The 17,833-nt window shown below is 38.0% G+C and overlaps 3 protein-coding genes across 3 annotated transcripts; all 3 read left to right on the plus strand.

The window, feature by feature from the left end:
- On the plus strand, positions 1-1,751 carry LOC131944265 (putative ankyrin repeat protein RF_0381). Its single transcript, XM_059304815.1, has 2 exons — positions 1-99; positions 821-1,751. The coding sequence occupies exon 2, from the start codon at positions 906-908 to the stop codon at positions 1,749-1,751; it is 846 nt and encodes a 281-aa protein (XP_059160798.1). The 5' UTR covers positions 1-99; positions 821-905.
- LOC131944263 (serine/threonine-protein phosphatase 6 regulatory ankyrin repeat subunit B-like) lies at positions 1,748-3,517 on the plus strand. The gene has a single exon (XM_059304813.1). The coding sequence runs from the start codon at positions 1,748-1,750 to the stop codon at positions 3,320-3,322; it is 1,575 nt and encodes a 524-aa protein (XP_059160796.1). The 3' UTR covers positions 3,323-3,517.
- A 6,738-nt stretch (positions 3,518-10,255) lies between these two features.
- Positions 10,256-12,161, plus strand: LOC131944268 (serine/threonine-protein phosphatase 6 regulatory ankyrin repeat subunit B-like). The gene has a single exon (XM_059304822.1). The coding sequence runs from the start codon at positions 10,319-10,321 to the stop codon at positions 11,942-11,944; it is 1,626 nt and encodes a 541-aa protein (XP_059160805.1). The 5' UTR covers positions 10,256-10,318; the 3' UTR covers positions 11,945-12,161.
- The last annotated feature ends 5,672 nt before the right edge of the window (positions 12,162-17,833 follow it).

The following is a 17,833-nucleotide window of genomic DNA, read 5'->3' on the forward strand; positions in this document are numbered from 1 at the left end:
GTTAACAAACTTCCGTCAGATTTTATTGTTTTGAATAAGGGTGTACTCAGTATGGCCAATCTGTGTATAGTTATGTTGTGGTCAGTTGAATACAACTGAGTGAGTATTTCATTCGTGTAACAATCTGATGGCATCAGACGTATTTCGCTGTCGAATAAAATTTTAATTTTTTTTTTATATTTGAGATGAGATTACACATTTAGTCTTAATAGTGTTTATCTAGATCTAGATCTATTCTTAATTCTAGATCTCAATCTCGAGGTTCTTACTATTGCTAGAGTCTAGATTCTAGGTGTAAATGTGTAAAACACTCTAAGCTTTCTACTAGAATCGAATTAAACTTGTGCAGTACTAGAATCTATACAGCTTACATATTTTGTGGCACTGATTGGTGAAACTATAAGTTTACATTTTAGTCCATGATTTACGAAACTACATTTTCTTGGGTTGTTGATTGTAGGGTTTAGTGTAGGGCGTAGGGGCCAGTACATGTATACGGAGGTGTGATTTAAATAAACACAAGTCCTGTAGGAGACCAGCTCAATGTGATGTGGTTTCTGGTCAGTAACACATGGGAATAAATGTAACAACTCCCACCACAAACCAATTCCCCTTCTCTCTAAACACGGATACAACCCCCTCCCCCCCAAATCTTATCTATTCAACAACCCCAGCCACCCACTCCCAATTCCCCCTGCTGACCAACTTCCACCCCTCACACCATGTACCATCCTCCTATTTCAACCATCTACCAAAATCGCGAAGATAGTACTCTAAATAACTACGTAGACGTTACAACTTTGACACGTCTATTTCACAGGGTGTCTCCCCTAATCTAACCAGTGGAAAGAAAAACATAACAGATTTTAACCAGTTGTACAGATCGTCACTCAACTTTTAAAAAAATGTCACTAGGAAAACGAAAACGAGAATGTGAACGATTGTTGCAAAAAGGCGATGTTAATGCGTGTTCAGAAGGAGACGTTCCACTTTTGTCAAAGGCTGTAGAACTTGACGATGTGGAGCTTGTCAAAAACATCCTACAGTGTGGAGCTGACGTAAACAAAACTGACAAGAATGGGAGGACGTGTCTTCATGTTGCCGTCTCCAAGTTGAAAGAGTTTAATAGTTTCGAATATCCAGATAAAACTTTACAGCCTCGGCTAACACATAAAAGAAATAACAAATCGCTAGAAATATTAAATATACTACTGGCGTACGAGCTTGATGTTAACGTCAGTGACAACTACAGGAAATCAGCTTTACATTACAGTGTGGAATATGAACAGTTAGAATTTACTAACATGCTGCTTGAAGCAGGGGCTGATGTAAATTTACTTGATGACAACCACGAAACGCCTTTAATAATCGCGTCTCGTTTATATCTCAACATACATAATATGAAGTCTGGTGTCAGTAGAGAAGACATATCTGTCTATAGAGGTACAGTCACATCAAAAGTTAAGTTAGGTTCTAGGCTCGAATATTTGGCCAAAATAGTAGCCTCTCTAATCACACCAGCTACCCGTGTGAGCATTGCTGACAAAGATGGCTACACGGCCTTACATTTTGTTGACCAGACAGACAATGTTGATCTAGTTGAACGTTTGCTTGCTGCAGGTGGCGATGTCAGAGATGCAGCGAACAACAAAGTAGCAGTTCTGCATCTTGCAGCGAAAAACGGCTCCTGTGATATTATGGAAATTCTTTTAAATGATCCGCACATTTCAGATGTATTAACGCAAGAATGACAACGTTACATAAAAAATCCAGCAAACGTCTGAAGAGGCACCATGTCCAAGAACGTTTGGGTCACAGTCCGGAAGAGAAAATTTATTTTTTAGATCGCAATGACAGACGTTCACAAGTTTGTCTAAATACTTTGTCAGGTAAAACTGCCCTAATGGTTGCCTTAGAGAACAGCAACGAGCAGGCAGCTTTGAAATTGTTGTCTCGTGACCCTGACCTTAATGTCCTCACAGATGAAGGCTACACAGCGTTGCACTTCGCTGCACTTGGATCATGCACAGACGTAGTGCGGCATTTGCTACACGCAGGATGTAATGTAAACGTACAGACGAAAGAAGGACACACGCCTTTTATGTTAGCTGGAAATAAAGAGATTGCTCTCCTGTTGTGTGACGCTGGTGCTGACCTGAATTTGGTGGATAAAAACGGCGACAAAGCTTTACACCTGGCGATATACAGAAGCGAATCGGACGTTGCTCAAGCTTTGATAAACAAAGGCGCTGTTATTGATGGAAACGTACCTGAACCTCTGCCGCCTCTGGTATTGGCTGCAGCTCTGAATGAGATCGCCATTGTCAATATGTTACTTCAAGCTGGAGCTAACGTTAACGTCTTGTCTTCTTCTGGGATATCTCCATTGATGGCAGCAGCAGCTTGTAATACCGATGGTTACAATAACTCCGAAATATTTCAAATCCTCCATGAACACGGTGCTGACTTTAACATGACAGGCAAGAAAGGCAGAACAGCTCTCATGTATTTAGTAAAGCGCGGCAATATGCTGGCTCATTTAGAAACACTTGTATCGTTTGGAGCCGACCTTGACGTCAAAGACAGAGACAACGAATCAGCCCTAATCCACTGTTTATCGCACACACATCAGCGGTTGTGGTGTTCAGAAATGTTGCTAAATGCAGGAGCTAATCCTGTGGTTGGATCAGAGTATCGCCACCTGTTGGGTAAGGTTGTATTGAGAGACGAACGCCCGGCCTGGAATAGAGATAATATTAAACCTATGCAAATACTTGAGCTCATTGTCTTCAACCGTTTACATAATTACCTTCGAATGCTGGTGTGTAACGGTGTTGTATTAAAATGTTTAGATCGTGTAAAAAACAATGGAGAAACAGAGAAGATGACAGCTATGATGTTAGCTCTAGAGAATCACAATCTTGACGTGACAAAATATCTTCTAGCAACTTGCTACTTGACGGTACACGATCTCAGAGGACTACGCCAGTTTGACCAATCAGAATTGTATCCATACGCTAGATATGAGCTAAAAAATGTCATATTCGAGGCGATTACCGAACCCTGGCCCCTGGTCAAACTTGCTTTTATAACGGTGTCGACGATGTTGGGAGAAAGCCCAGAGAGAGAGGAGCGTCTCTCACAGATCAACTTACCACCTAAACTCAAACAGCTTTTGATGTTCCAATCTCCAGTTTCATTTCTTCCTGTCAGTGATTGGAGCAAGATTTCCTTGTGTTATGATCCGGTTGATTATGAAACATTGCAACGACCTCGACCTTTGATGCATCACTGGCCTATGGGCATTAATCTTGTTAGCTAAAATGGTTCTATTTTCATCGCTTTATACCATATTATATTACATCATCTGCCATCTTCAACCAAGCTATGCATGTATACAGCATCTCACATAATCCTGCAGCAAAATTAAGACATGTGGATCTAGTCATTGAGATTTAGTTGGTTTTTTTTTAGTCTAGGGAGGATGTAGACAATATATAAATACATCGGGGGAGGGGGGGGGGAGTAGGGCTGGGTCACCATAATAAACATACACAAATAAATTACAAAAGTTAAGAACAAAACAACTTATATAAAATGCAAAAATTCTACAAATAAGCAAAATTTATAACTTTTTATAAGCCTTCACGTTTTTTATTATTCATTTGTAAATTTGTCTATGCTAATCACTAGATCCACTTATGCAATACAACACTGCAACACAAAAACACTGACTTCAAATACACAACATCTTTGTACTTTTAACCATACATTTTATTTACAATCACCAGACATAATTATGTTTGACATCTAAGTTGTTGAAGGCAGAAAGTTGAGCTAGAATGTTTATATAAGCTTCTATTAATTAAAAATGATAAGAATTCTAAAACGGTTTTCATTGGTATACTATAACATGGTTACATATAAAATGATTACGACTCTAGTTGCAATTGTGTTCAATGTTTAGCCTGTTGCTGTGTTACTGTTGTCTTGTTGGTCACTTATTGTAATGTTTGTCTGATGTGTAGATGTTAGGATTCTATTGGGATTTTGCAATATGATAATATACAAAGGTTAACACTTAATTTTAATCACCAGTTTTTAACAGACAACTGACAATTTCAGTCAACACACAAACCCACACACAACTACACATTTCAGCCCCCCCCCCACACAACTGCACATTTCAGCCCCCCCCCCCCCCCCAAAAAAAAAAAACACCTCACACATAACTGCACATTTCTATCTCCACACACATAACTGCTCATTTTAGTTTACAAACCCACACATAACTACACATTTCAGTCACCACACACACACAACTTTACATTCCAGCCCCCCCCCCCCCCACACTACTGCACATTTCAGTCCCCCCACAAGCCACTGTTCAATCCATTAAACCTTCCTCCACTGTGTGGATGAAGAGACCACCTACACCCCAGTCTGTATACCTGAGCCCCGCTGCTACCTGGACAGGTACACGTTGTGTACGAGTACCTGTACATATTGCCCATCTCCTCCCTGTGTACCCAGTGACCTACAGAGACCTGTTTACAACAGCCATGAGGATGTGACACTATAATGGTCAGCTTGTCCACATCTCGACGACTTTGGTATATGTCACTTACACGTAGTTCATTATAGGTCAATACCATTTCCTCGAGTTTAACCGCCACTTGTAAATCATGAGTTGCACAACACAACCAACACCAGTAGCCGTCACAGCAACTATCCACCCATCAATGTTAACGACTGGACTTTGATCATCATCATACTATAATCTACATCTAGACTGTCTCGCCTCACTGTCAAACACCATTTTATATCCACTTTTCGCTAATCTTTTCGCTAATCTCTCACATATTAATCGGTATATAAGAACATTTGAATTCCTTAAATAAAGATGCAAAAGTAATTATTTGCAACAAAATGTTATTTGTTCATACTTTTAAAAAATTGGCCAAATCAGTTGTCAATCAAAATAAACAATACACGTTTTAAAAAATATTACAATTAAAAATAAATTAATGGTTGAACACAATGTAAAACATACTTGGCAACTTTATGTAAATAAACACATGTTAGAAAATCGTTCTCCCCTCTCACATCATGTTCAGCACACGCAGGCTGAAGGTAATGCGTTAGAGCAACAAATAAAAAAATAATTAAAGTAATAGCGGCCAAAATAAAAAATAAAAAAAAAACACTCCAAAAAATAAACAACATTAACCAGGAATGTCCAATAATAACTAACAATAATCAATAATAACCATCTATAGCCAACGGGATTCAATAACAATAGAAGGAAGATTGTGGAGGAGTTTGTTTACCATGGCAACAAGAGCAGACAATCTGGTGTCACAGATGAGAGGTAAGAAGTGCATGAATTAAGATACCAGTTACTTCTTCACTGTTCTGTGGCTTGTATGGAAAACTACTGCCAACTCTACAACATTAAAGATTAGGCTACTGTAATTACACGTGAAGACGATCTTAATGTTTGGAGCATAAAACTGTAGTCTCCAAGATGAGCACAAATAGGACACGGATCTTTACAAACAGCAGTCTTTGAAGATCCTGGGATTAAGAAGGCAGGACACAGAGTTCTTTACACAAACATGAGGAGAAGTAAAAAAATGTGTCTTGGGCAGCGAAGACGAGACAATGAAAGTGGCGCTGGATTGGGCGAAGACAACAACATAACATTTATAAAGTCTGGGGCTTTGAGTGGAACACCCAGGGGTGTGTAGGGAAAGGCGCTCAAGACAGGCCTGGAGAAAGAATTTTCTGGAATAATTTAAAACCGTAGGGTTGTCTAGCGAGACGACACCACAGCCAAGGATCGGGTAACTGGGAAGAGAATGGATCAAGACCTACACCACACAAGGAGCAAAGAGAAAAATGTCAAGACTTGCTAGCTCTATCTATTCACCAAAGCGTTCAATTATATGATAGTTTTAGTCTAAATAACAGCGTAATTGTGCATTAAACTTATTTCTATAAAAAGTATATAAACATTAATGCAAGTTGTAATTGTACTTGACCGCTTTATATTTTGACCACATATGGTCAGCAAGGTTCGTGTTGACATTTAGGTAAGTGAAGTATCGTCACCTTCATTTTTGAAGTATCGATATCAAATTCTAAATATAATCGAGTCTGGAAATTAGAGATGTGTCGATTGTGACGATTAAAAGCGAAACGTTGAGTGGGTTTTTCTTTAAAGGCCAAACACTCAAACGTAACAATAATTTTATCGCGTGCCATTTTTAATTTTTTTTTTTTCAAAAGTTTAATATGATTACATAGATTTCGCAAGCAGGCAGAGTTATGCAGTAACGAGATGTAACTCCCATATTTCACCAACTTCTTCAATAGATCAATACGATTTTCTATGAAAGCTATAGAAACACCATTTTTAAATTCCATGGCTTCAGCTTTGTTTTTTCCGATAAGAAATTCTTCACCCTCCACAACAGCATCCAAGAAACCAAAATGTTGTGCCATTTCTAAAGCCTGAATCCCGTTTTGACAAGACAGGAAAGCGCCACGTTGAAGCAGTTCTAGTACAGCAGTTGTGTGCCCCTTGTCGACAGCAAGCGACAAAGCTGTATATCGGCCATCAAATGATCTGCTGACATTCAGATCAGCGCCAGCTTTAATCAGAGCTCTAAAAACTTGGAGATTTTTTCGTTCTATAGCCAACATTAGGGCTGTGTCTCAACTGCTGGTCATTCTATTAATGAGGTATTTATTCTATAGCCAACATTAGGGCTGCGTCTGCACTGCTGGTCATTCTATTAATGAGGTATTTATTCAACTCTGCACCAGTCTGAGCAGCTTTGTAAATCTCATTGACCGCCCTTTGACCTCCCTCGTTAAAATACATTTTGGTGCATTAAGATCAAAATAAAACTCAACATTTATTCCACGATTTTCATATAGTACTCGCTCTTAAAGTTCCTCAAAACAAACTTAAAAACTACCGAGTTCTCGATAATAAAAATCCAATGCAACATCTTGTTAAACAAAAGTATAATGCATGTCTTATATTTATTTGTATTTCAACGATAAGTTCCTAATTTTTCCTCTCATTACATTTATAATTTATAAAGCTATAATTTTTTTTAAAATGCTAGGGTAAGTTGATATTAAGACAAATTTTTCCTCCATAAAAACATCAGGTTTATTAAAGGAGTCGCTTATAACAAGAAGTTTTTGCGGTATAAGTTGACAAAGCATTTGATGGCTCGATTATAGATCTTTAGATCCAAATTGTTTGACTAAGTCTCATTGACAATTTTTGTTCTTGTGTATAGGCCTACTTGATTTTAAAAAATAACACGAGTCTCTAAAAAGGGAAATTTATTGTATTCCCACCTACTTGGAAAAAGATATAAAATAAAAAAAATCCTTGACAATGGAAAATCAAAATGACAAATTTTCGAATCAACTGAACATATTTCTTTAAAAAATTTGCAGGGGGCGGAAAAGGAAGTTAGTTATTTTTTTGAAAAATAAAATAGGAAACTTAAACTACATTTAAATAAAACAAATATTACAAACCTTTATAATAATAAGCTTTTAACTAATGCACTGAAAAAAAATGTCTTTTTAGTAAATGCTTTTAATTAAAGAAAAATAAAGTTATATTTTCTTATTTTCAATGCATTTGAAAGCTTGTTATTATAAAATAATACATTTTAATATCAACGTGACCTCACGAACATATTCTTGAATATCTTTTCAGATTAACGCAAACAATCGAGATTTTTAAAAATCATTTCTGTCATCCCGGGTTTGAGTTTGTTCTGGCGATTTGTAAAGCAAAAGAAATAAAAGCTGTTAATAAAAACGTATTAAATACATTAAAAATTAATAAAACAGAAAAAAAAACATTACTGTACAGACAAAACACGTTAGTCGAAGTGTTTTATTTTCATTGTTATAAGATAATTAACTTTCCACGTTAAGCAATACTTACGCCAGTTTGCATACATTCAAAGTAATAACCCCTCCCCCCCCCCTAGAATTGTTGGTTTTTCAAATCACTATTACACGCATGAGGTTACGTATCTGTCTGGATTTTGTTCAGCCTTCAGTCAATAGCTGTGGTAGGGGGTTTGCCTACTATTGCCATTCGTGGTATGGTGTTTGCCTACTATTGCAATTCGTGGTATGGTGTTTGCCTACTATTGCCATTCGTAGTATGGTGTTTGCCTACTATTGCCATTCGTGGTATGGTGTTTGCCTACTATTGCCATTCGTGGTATGGTGTTTGCCTACTATTTCCATTCGTGGTATGGTGTTTGCCTACTATTGCCAATCGTGGTATGGTGTTTGCCTACTAATGCCATTCGTGGTATGGTGTTTGCCTACTATTGCCATTCGTGGTATGGTGTTTGCCTACTATTGCCATTCGTGGTATGGTGTTTGCCTACTATTGCCATTCGTGGTATGGTGTTTGCCTACTATTTCCGTCGGTGGTATGGTGGTTACCTACTAGTACATGATTTTAAAAATATTTATTGGGTCCATGAGAAGCTTAAACTATTTTCCGCAAAAACTGAATTATGATGTCATCAAATTAAGCGTAAACATAAGTAAATAGCGAAAAAAGCGCCGGATAAATGGACTGATGAACAAGAAAAGTATTGAGATAACTAAATACGCAGATAAAGCTAGGTGTATTTGTGTCCTGGCTAATGATTATTCAGAGCGCATTTGTCATTTAATAGCAGTGCGCAAACTATTAGTAAAGAAAAATTAACTAATGATGTCATCAAAATAAGGGTAAAAAAACAAGAATAGCCATGACAGTACGCATTAATTTCATGTTGTAAACAAACTTCCGTCAAATTTTATTGTTTTGAATAAGGGTGTACTCTGGTTGGCCAATCTGTGTATAATGTTTTGGTCAGTTGAATACAACTGAGTGAGTATTTCATTCACGTAACAATCTGATGGCATCAGAAGTATTTCATTGTCAATTTGAATTTTAAATATTTTTTTTTACATTTGATTTGAGATTACACACACATAGAGTCTAGAATAGTGTTTAAAATCTATTCTAGATCTCATTCTCGAGGTTCTACTATTGCTAGAGTCTAGCTTATAGATGTAAATGTGTGAAACACTCTAGGGTTTCTGCTAGAATAAAATTAAATGTGTGCAGTACTATACAGCCTACATATTTTATGGCGCTGATTGGCAAAACTATAAGTTTACATTTTAGTACTTAATTTGCGAAACTACATTTTCTTCGGGTTGTTGAATGTAGTGTATACTTGTAAGTGTGTAGAGACCAGTACATTTATACGGAGGTGTGATTTAAATTAACACAAGTCCTGTAGGACAAAATTATCGTCGTAGACTACCAGAATCGAGAAGATATTACTTTGAATAACAAGGCAGACTTTACAACTTTGACACATCTATTTCACAGGGTGCCTCCTCTAGAGAACCAGTGGAAGGAAAGTCAAAACCAGATTTCAGTCGTAAAGATCGTCAGTCAACTTTAAGAAAAATGTCAGTAGGAAAACGAAAACGAGAATGTGAACGATTGTTTCAAAAAGGCGATGTTAATGCGTGTTCAGAAGGAGACTTTCCACGTTTGTCAAAGGCTGTAGAACTTGACGATGTGGAACTTGTCAAAAACATCCTACATCGTGGAGCTGACGTTAACAAAACGGACAAGAATGGGAGGACGTGTCTTCATGTTGCCGTCTCCAAGATGAAAGAGTTTAATAGCTTTAATGTTCCAGATAAAATTTTACAACCTCGACTAACACAGAATAGAATTAACAAATCGTTAGAAATATTAAAGATACTACTGGCTCACGAGCTTGATGTTAACGTCAGTGACAACTACAGGAAAACAGCTTTACATTACAGTGTGGAATATGAACAGTTAGAATTTACTAACATGCTGCTTGAGACAGGGGCTGACGTAAATTTACTTGATGACAACCATGAAACGCCTTTAATAATCGCGTCTCGTTTATATCTCAACATACATAATATGAAGTCTGGTGTCGGTAGAGAAGACATATCTGTCTATAGAGGTAGAGTCCAATCAACAGTTAGTTTAGGGTCTAGGCTCGAATATTCGGCCAAAATAGTAGCCTCTCTCATCACTCCAGCTACCCGTGTGGACATTGCTGACAAAGATGGCTACACGGCCTTACATTTTGTTGACCAGACGGACAACGTTGATCTAGTTGAACGTTTGCTTGTTGCGGGGGGCGATGTCAGAGATGCAGCGAACAACAAAGTAGCAGTTCTGCATCTTGCAGCGAAAAACGGCTCCTGTGATATTATGGATATTCTTTTAAATGATCCTCACATTTCAGATGTCATTAACGCAAGAATGACAACGCTACATAAAAAATCCAGCAAACGTCTGAAGAGGCACCATGTCCAAGAACGTTTGGGTCACAGTCCGGAAGAGAAAATTTATTTTTTAGATCGCAATGACAGACGTTCACAAGTTTGTCTAAATACTTTGTCTGGTAAAACCGCTTTAATGGTTGCGTTAGAGAACAGCAACGAGCAGACAGCTTTGAAATTGTTGTCTCGTGACCCTGACCTTAATGTCCTCACAGATGAAGGTTACACAGCGTTGCACTTCGCTGCACTTGGATCATGCACAGACGTAGTGCGGCATTTGCTACAAGCAGGATGTAATGTAAACGTACAGACAGAAGAAGGACACACGCCTTTAATGTTTGCTGGAAATAAAGAGATTGCTCTTATGCTGTGTGATGCAGGTGCTGACGTGAATTTGGTGGATAAAAACGGCGACAAAGCTTTACACCTGGCGATATACAGAAGCGAATCGGACGTTGCTCAAGTTTTGATAAACAAAGGCGCTGTTATTGATGGAAACGTACCTGAACCTCTGCCGCCTCTGGTATTGGCTGCAGCTCTGAATGAGATCGCCATTGTCAATATGTTACTTCAAGCTGGAGCTAACGTTAACGTCTTGTCTTCTTATGGAATATCTCCATTGATGGCAGCAGCAGCTTGTAATACCGATGGTTACAATAACTCCGAAATATTTCAAATCCTCCATGAACACGGAGCTGACTTTAACATGACAGGCAAGAAAGGCAGAACAGCTCTCATGTATTTAGTAAAGCGCGGCAATATGCTGGCTCATTTAGAAACACTTGTATCGTTTGGAGCCGACCTTGACGTCAAAGACAGATACAACGAATCAGCCCTAATCCACTGTTTATCGCACACACATCAGCGGTTGTGGTGTTCAGAAATGTTGCTAAATGCAGGAGCTAATCCTGTGGTTGGATCAGAGTATCGCCACCTGTTGGGTAAGCTTGTATTGAGAGACGAACGCCCGGCCTGGAATAGAGATAATATTAAACCTATGCAAATACTTGAGCTCATTGTCTTCAACCGTTTATATAATTACCTTCGAATGCTGGTGTGTAACGGTGTTGTATTAAAATGTTTAGATCGTGTAAAAAACAATGGAGAAACAGAGAAGAGGACAGCTATGATGTTAGCTCTAGAGAATCACAATCTTGACGTGACAAAATATCTTCTAGCAACTTGCTACTTGACGGTACACGATCTCAGAGGACTACGCCAGTTTGACCAATCAGAATTGTATCCATACGCTAGATATGAGCTAAAAAATGTCATATTCGAGGCGATTACCGAACCCTGGCCCCTGGTCAAACTTGCTTTTATAACGGTGTCGACGATGTTGGGAGAAAGCCCAGAGAGAGAGGAGCGTCTCTCACAGATCAACTTACCACCTAAACTCAAACAGCTTTTGATGTTCCAATCTCCAGTTTCATTTCTTCCTGTCAGTGATTGGAGCAAGATTTCCTTGTGTTATGATCCGGTTGATTATGAAACATTGCAACGACCTCGACCTTTGATGCATCACTGGCCTATGGGCATTAATCTTGTTAGCTAAAATGGTTCTATTTTCATCGCTTTATACCATATTATATTACATCATCTGCCATCTTCAACCAAGCTATGCATGTATACAGCATCTCACATAATCCTGCAGCAAAATTAAGACGTGTGGATCTAGTCATTGAGATTTAGTTGGTTTTTTTTTTAGTCTAGGGAGGATGTAGACAATATATAAATACATCGGGGGAGGGGGGGAGTAGGGTTGGGTCACCATAATAAACATACACAAATAAATTACAAAAGTTAAGAACAAAACAACTTATATAAAATGCAAAAATTCTACAAATAAGCAAAATTTATAACTTTTTATAAGTCTTCATGTTTTTTATTATTCATTTGTAAATTTGTCTATGCTAATCACTAGATCCACTTATGCAATACAACACTGCAACACAAAAACACTGACTTCAAATACACAACATCTTTGTACTTTTAACCATACATTTTATTTACAATCACCAGACATAATTATGTTTGACATCTAAGTTGTTGAAGGCAGAAAGTTGAGCTAGAATGTTTATATAAGCTTCTTTTAATTAAAAATAATAACAATTCTAAAACGGTTTTCATTGGTATACTATAACATTGTTACATATAAAATGATTACGACTCTAGTTGCAATTGTGTTCAATGTTTAGTCTGTTGCTGTGTTAATGTTGTCTTGTTGGTCACTTATTGTAATGTTTGTCTGATGTGTAGATGTTAGGATTCTATTGGGATTTTGCAATATGATAATATACAAACGTTAACACTTAATTTTAAATCACCAGTTTTTAACAGACAACTGACAATTTCAGTCAACACACAAACCCACACATAACTACACATTTCAGTCGCCATACACACAAAACTTTCTATTCCAGTCCCCCCACACTACTGCACATTTTAGTCCCCCCACAAGCCACTGTAGTTCAATCCATTAAACCTTCCTCCACTGTGTGGATGAAGAGACCACCTTCCCCCCAGTCTGTATACCTGAGCCCCGCTGCTACCTGGACAGGTACATGTTGTGTACGAGTACCTGTACATATTGTCCACCTCCTCCCTGTGTACCCAGTGACCTACAGAGACCTGTTTACAACAGCCATGAGGATGTGACACTATAATGGTCAGCTTGTCCACATCTCTACGGCTTTGGTACCTCTCACTTACATTTTCACATAGTTCATTATAGGTCAATACCATTTCCTCGAGTTTAACTGCCACTTGTAAATCATGAGTTGCACAACACAACCAACACCAGTCCCCTTTAATAGCCGTCACAGCAACTATCCACCCATCAATGTTAACGACTGGACTTTGATCATCATCATACCATAATCTACATCTGGACTGTCTCGCCTCACTGTCATCAAACACCACATGTCTGGCTGTCATGACCTCTACCAACCACCACAGTTTGCTGGGTGTGTCCGAGTGGTCACATTCAGGACATGGACACGTTCTGTATGTGCCAAGACCATAAGGCATTTTTGGTGTGTACTTGATAACATTACACACCCTGCCCGTCCCTGTCCGAAGGGTGTTCTTTCCCCTGGTGCTGTAGAAAGGATATGGATCTTTCGTACCTGTTATAAACTCTGGTCTGTCAGGACTGGGGAAGTTAACGTCTATCCTCACTGTTAAGTCAGACAGAGCTTTTGTCAGTTCATCAATGTCGTTCTCCATAAAACTAGAAGGAAAATGATCTAATCGTAACTCAGTCACAGGTATGAAACCTTTATGGCCAGGATTTTCTTACATTTTACCAGGTGTGTGTGTAGATCAGTTTCACCTTGACCTTCGAGGCACTCTTGTACTTCTCAGAAATTCTCCGAGAGAGTACTTGAAACTTACAAGTGAAGGGGCGAACTGTTAAAGTATGTTTTCTTAAAAGTGATGCATGAAAGACTCTCTGTGTCAAAGACAATACCCCCCCCCTCCACTACCTGCTTCCATCAGCTACCCCACTCCTAAATACTTCAGCATTATTGGAACCATTTAAAAAAAGAGACACCTGATATTTTAATTCATCCAGCAGCCTGATTTTCTAACTTACTGAAGCAATCACAATTGAATTCAATTGTTAAATTAAAACAACAAATAAAACCAAATGTATTTTACTTTATTTGCTATTGATCTTACAGTTTTCTTTTCACCTTATTAATTAAATATTCTATCACCCTATTAAAACTCTTACAGGAACAGACATGTCTTTAACATGATATTAACTTGGATTAAAAGCTGCGCAAGGGTTTTTCCAAGTTACTTCTTGTTGATGCTTACACTATAAGAGTACAAGCACAAAACCATGTCCTTTCACAAACTGTGTCCTTAGGTAAAAACAATGTCCTCACACAAAATCATGTCCTTTTAACAAAGTGTGTTGTTACATACAACCATGTCCTAACAGCAAATAATGTCCTCATGCCAAGTCATGTCCTAAAGCGGCCCCTAAGTACATAGATATAAACCTACTACTGCCAGGAATTGTTCATGTTGTTTACATGTACATCAAACCTATTTATAATGAAGTAAATTAAAAAAATGAAATGAATAATATCCCGAAAACACTTCCTGATCCAGTATATAGACAATAAACCTACTACTGCCAGGAATTGTTCATGTTGTGTACATGTACACCAAATCCTATCCTAATTAAACTAAAATAAATTAATGAATTATATCCTCAAAACACTTCCTAATCCAGTATATAGACCAGGGGTCTCCAAACTTTTCAGTCCGAGGGCCGCATTAACTATCAAATTTCAGTTAGGGGGCCAGTTTCTTCCAGGCATGTCTTTTATTTTTCTGGGCAAAGTTCCTCAGCCATCACCAACAAACGTTTTTTTCCGTGGACAAAAAGATCTTCGCGGGCCGGATGAGAGGACCTCGAGGGCCGCATCCGGCCCGCGGGCCGTAGTTTGGAGACCCCTGATATAGACAATAAACCTACTACTGCCAAGAATTGTTGTTCATGTGTACATGTACACCAAATCCTATCCTAATTAAACTAAAATAAATTAATGAATTATATCCTCAATACACTTCCTGATCCTGTATATAGACAATAAACCTACTACTGCCTGGAATTGTTCATGTTGTTTACATGTACATCTAACCTATTTAGAATGAAGTAAATTAAAAAAATGAAATGAATAATATCCCGAAAACACTTCCTGATCCAGTATATAGACAATAAACCAACTACTGCCTGGAATTGTTCATGTTGTGTACCATGTAGGCTGACACCAAACAATGTCCTTATATAAAAACTGTGTCCTTCACCAAACTGTGTCCTTACATAAGAACTGTGCCCTTACACCAAACTGTTTTCTTACAACAAACTGTGTCCTTACACCAAACTGTTTTCTTACACCAAACTGTGTCCTTACACCAAACTGTGTCCTTACACCAAGCTGTGTCCTTACACCAAACTGTTTTCGTACACCAAACTGTGTCCTTACACCAAACTGTTTTCTTCCACCAAACTGTGTCCTTACACCAAACTGTTCTTACACCAAGCTGTGTCCTTACACCAAACTGTCCTTACACCAAGCTGTGTCCTTACACCAAACTGTCCTTACACCAAACTGTCCTTACACCAAGCTGTGTCCTTACACCAAACTGTCCTTACACCAAGCTGTGTCCTTACACTAAACTGTGTCCTTACACCAAACTGTCCTTACACCCAATTATTCTTACATCAAACTGTTTTCTTACACCAAACTGTTTTCTTACAACAAACTGTGTCCTTACACCAAACTGTGTCCTTACACCAAGCTGTGTCCTTACACCAAACTGTGTTCTTACAACAAACTGTGTCCTTACACAAATTCAAATCACACCCTGATACAGTGTATAGACAAGAATCTACTACTACCAGGACATATATAAGTATTGTACTTATTTATGTATGTGTACATGTACAAGTATTGTACTTATTCATGTATGTGTACATGTACAAGTATTGTACTTATTTATGTATGTGTACATATATAAGTATTGCACAGAAACCCAGAATCAAACTCCTTAACATCCTGCTTGAGTACCCAGTGACCTACAGATACCAGCACAGAACAGCCATGATGATATGAATCTAAGATGTTCAGCTTTCCCCGCTCACCATGACTCAAGTATTTGCTGTCTGCTTTCAGTTTATCACCAGCATGTGAGTCAAGTGTCACACGACACAGAGGGCAGAAGTTTCTTTGTGTAGGTGATGGCCATCCATATAGTCTGACCACTTTACTTTTATCAACATCAAACCATAATCTACAGCGAGAACAAACTTTGGGTGTGTCTGAGTGTTCACATTCAGGACATGGACAAGTTCTGTAGTTGATCATTCTGTCTGTGTACCTAGCTACACCTCAACCTGTAGTGAGTTCTGTCCCCTGGTATTGTAGCAAGGATATAGATCTTTAAAACCTAGTACAAACTCTTGATAGTCTAAACGGGTGGACTTAATGGCTATCTTGAACCATTAAGTCAGCCACAGCTTTTATAAGGTCATCATCGTCATGGAAACCAGAAGGAAAATGTCCTAAATTTTATGGTACAAATTCTGCATGCCCAGGATTTTGTTTACAACATCCCAGGTATTTGTGTAGAACTATCTCACCTTGCTTTTAAAAACAGTCTACTTTATGCACACCTGTAAATGAAAAAAAAAAGTTTAATTTTTAGGAATTAATTTTTAAAATATTACAGCAGAGGCGTAGCGACCCTTCCCGGCGCCCGGGGACAAACTTTCGATTTGCACCCCCCTCGAACTTTTCATTTGCAACCCCCTCAAACTTTCAATTTGGCGCCCCCCTAAGGTCAGCACCCAGGGACATATGTCCCCCCCCCCCCACCCCCCCCTCGCTACCCCTCTGTATTACAGAATACTCATTTATTCATGCAGTTAAAAAAGAGGTCATTAATTCTATTGTGTGATGAGACAAGAAGTAGTCTGATCTTGCTTAGCTCTAATAGGTAAAGAGAATTCAATTAAAGGGAAATTAGGGTAACAATCAAATATAATATTAATAATTAACTGTTCAAAGGAAAGTAAAGAATTCAATACATTGAGAAGATGAGACCTAACATTAAACCTAGGGTAAGGTTTCAAGTGCAGCTACATTTGATTGCAATGAAAACCTTTAGATCTAGAATCTATATTCTAGATCTACACTCTATATCTATTAAAAATTGATAGGCTAATATTCAACTAATAATATAGTTAGATTAAGATATTACTAATGTTAGGGCCTATATTAGGCCTATATTTAAAATCTAATAAATGCGATCTAATAAATACGATAATTTTGTTAAATAGCCTACAAATATTTAATAATAAAGATCTACTCTAGATCTAGCTCTACTCCTCTAGACGTAGTCTACAATCTTAGCCCTTAGGCAAGTAATTTTTCTTGTTCAGGCATGTTTGGGTGTCACCATTGGAATTGCCGACTAGATCTAGATCTAGGCCCTGCTAACACTTTTCATAAAAATAACTAAAATATCTAATTCTAGATATACTCTAGATCTAGATCTACCTAGATCTTTAGATCTAGCAATTACTTTAAATCGTATTTATTGTTCGATATGTTGAAATAGGATAGGCCTACATATTTAAATAATAGATTACCTGTAATAGTCAAATCACCTTCAATGACAGACGACAGCTCCGCACCGTGTGTAGCCTGGTTAGCAATCGCGTCGTGCTGTGTTACAAAGGTCAAGTCGACTACTAGGCCCTAACAATAAGGCCCTAAGACTTAAATAGTATTCTCGGTTACTTCCCTTGCCCTAAACATATGGCCGTAATACTTAAATATTAATCTCGGTTACTTCCCTTTACCTTTTATTATCTGTTTTAGGAGGGTTGACTTTCTTCTTTATTGAACATGTTTGTTTT

The sequence above is a fragment of the Physella acuta genome, unplaced genomic scaffold, assembly GCF_028476545.2.
Source record: "Physella acuta isolate Inbredline_101_S28 unplaced genomic scaffold, ASM2847654v3 ptg000486l, whole genome shotgun sequence".
In the NCBI taxonomy this organism is placed as follows: Eukaryota; Metazoa; Mollusca; class Gastropoda; family Physidae; genus Physella; species Physella acuta.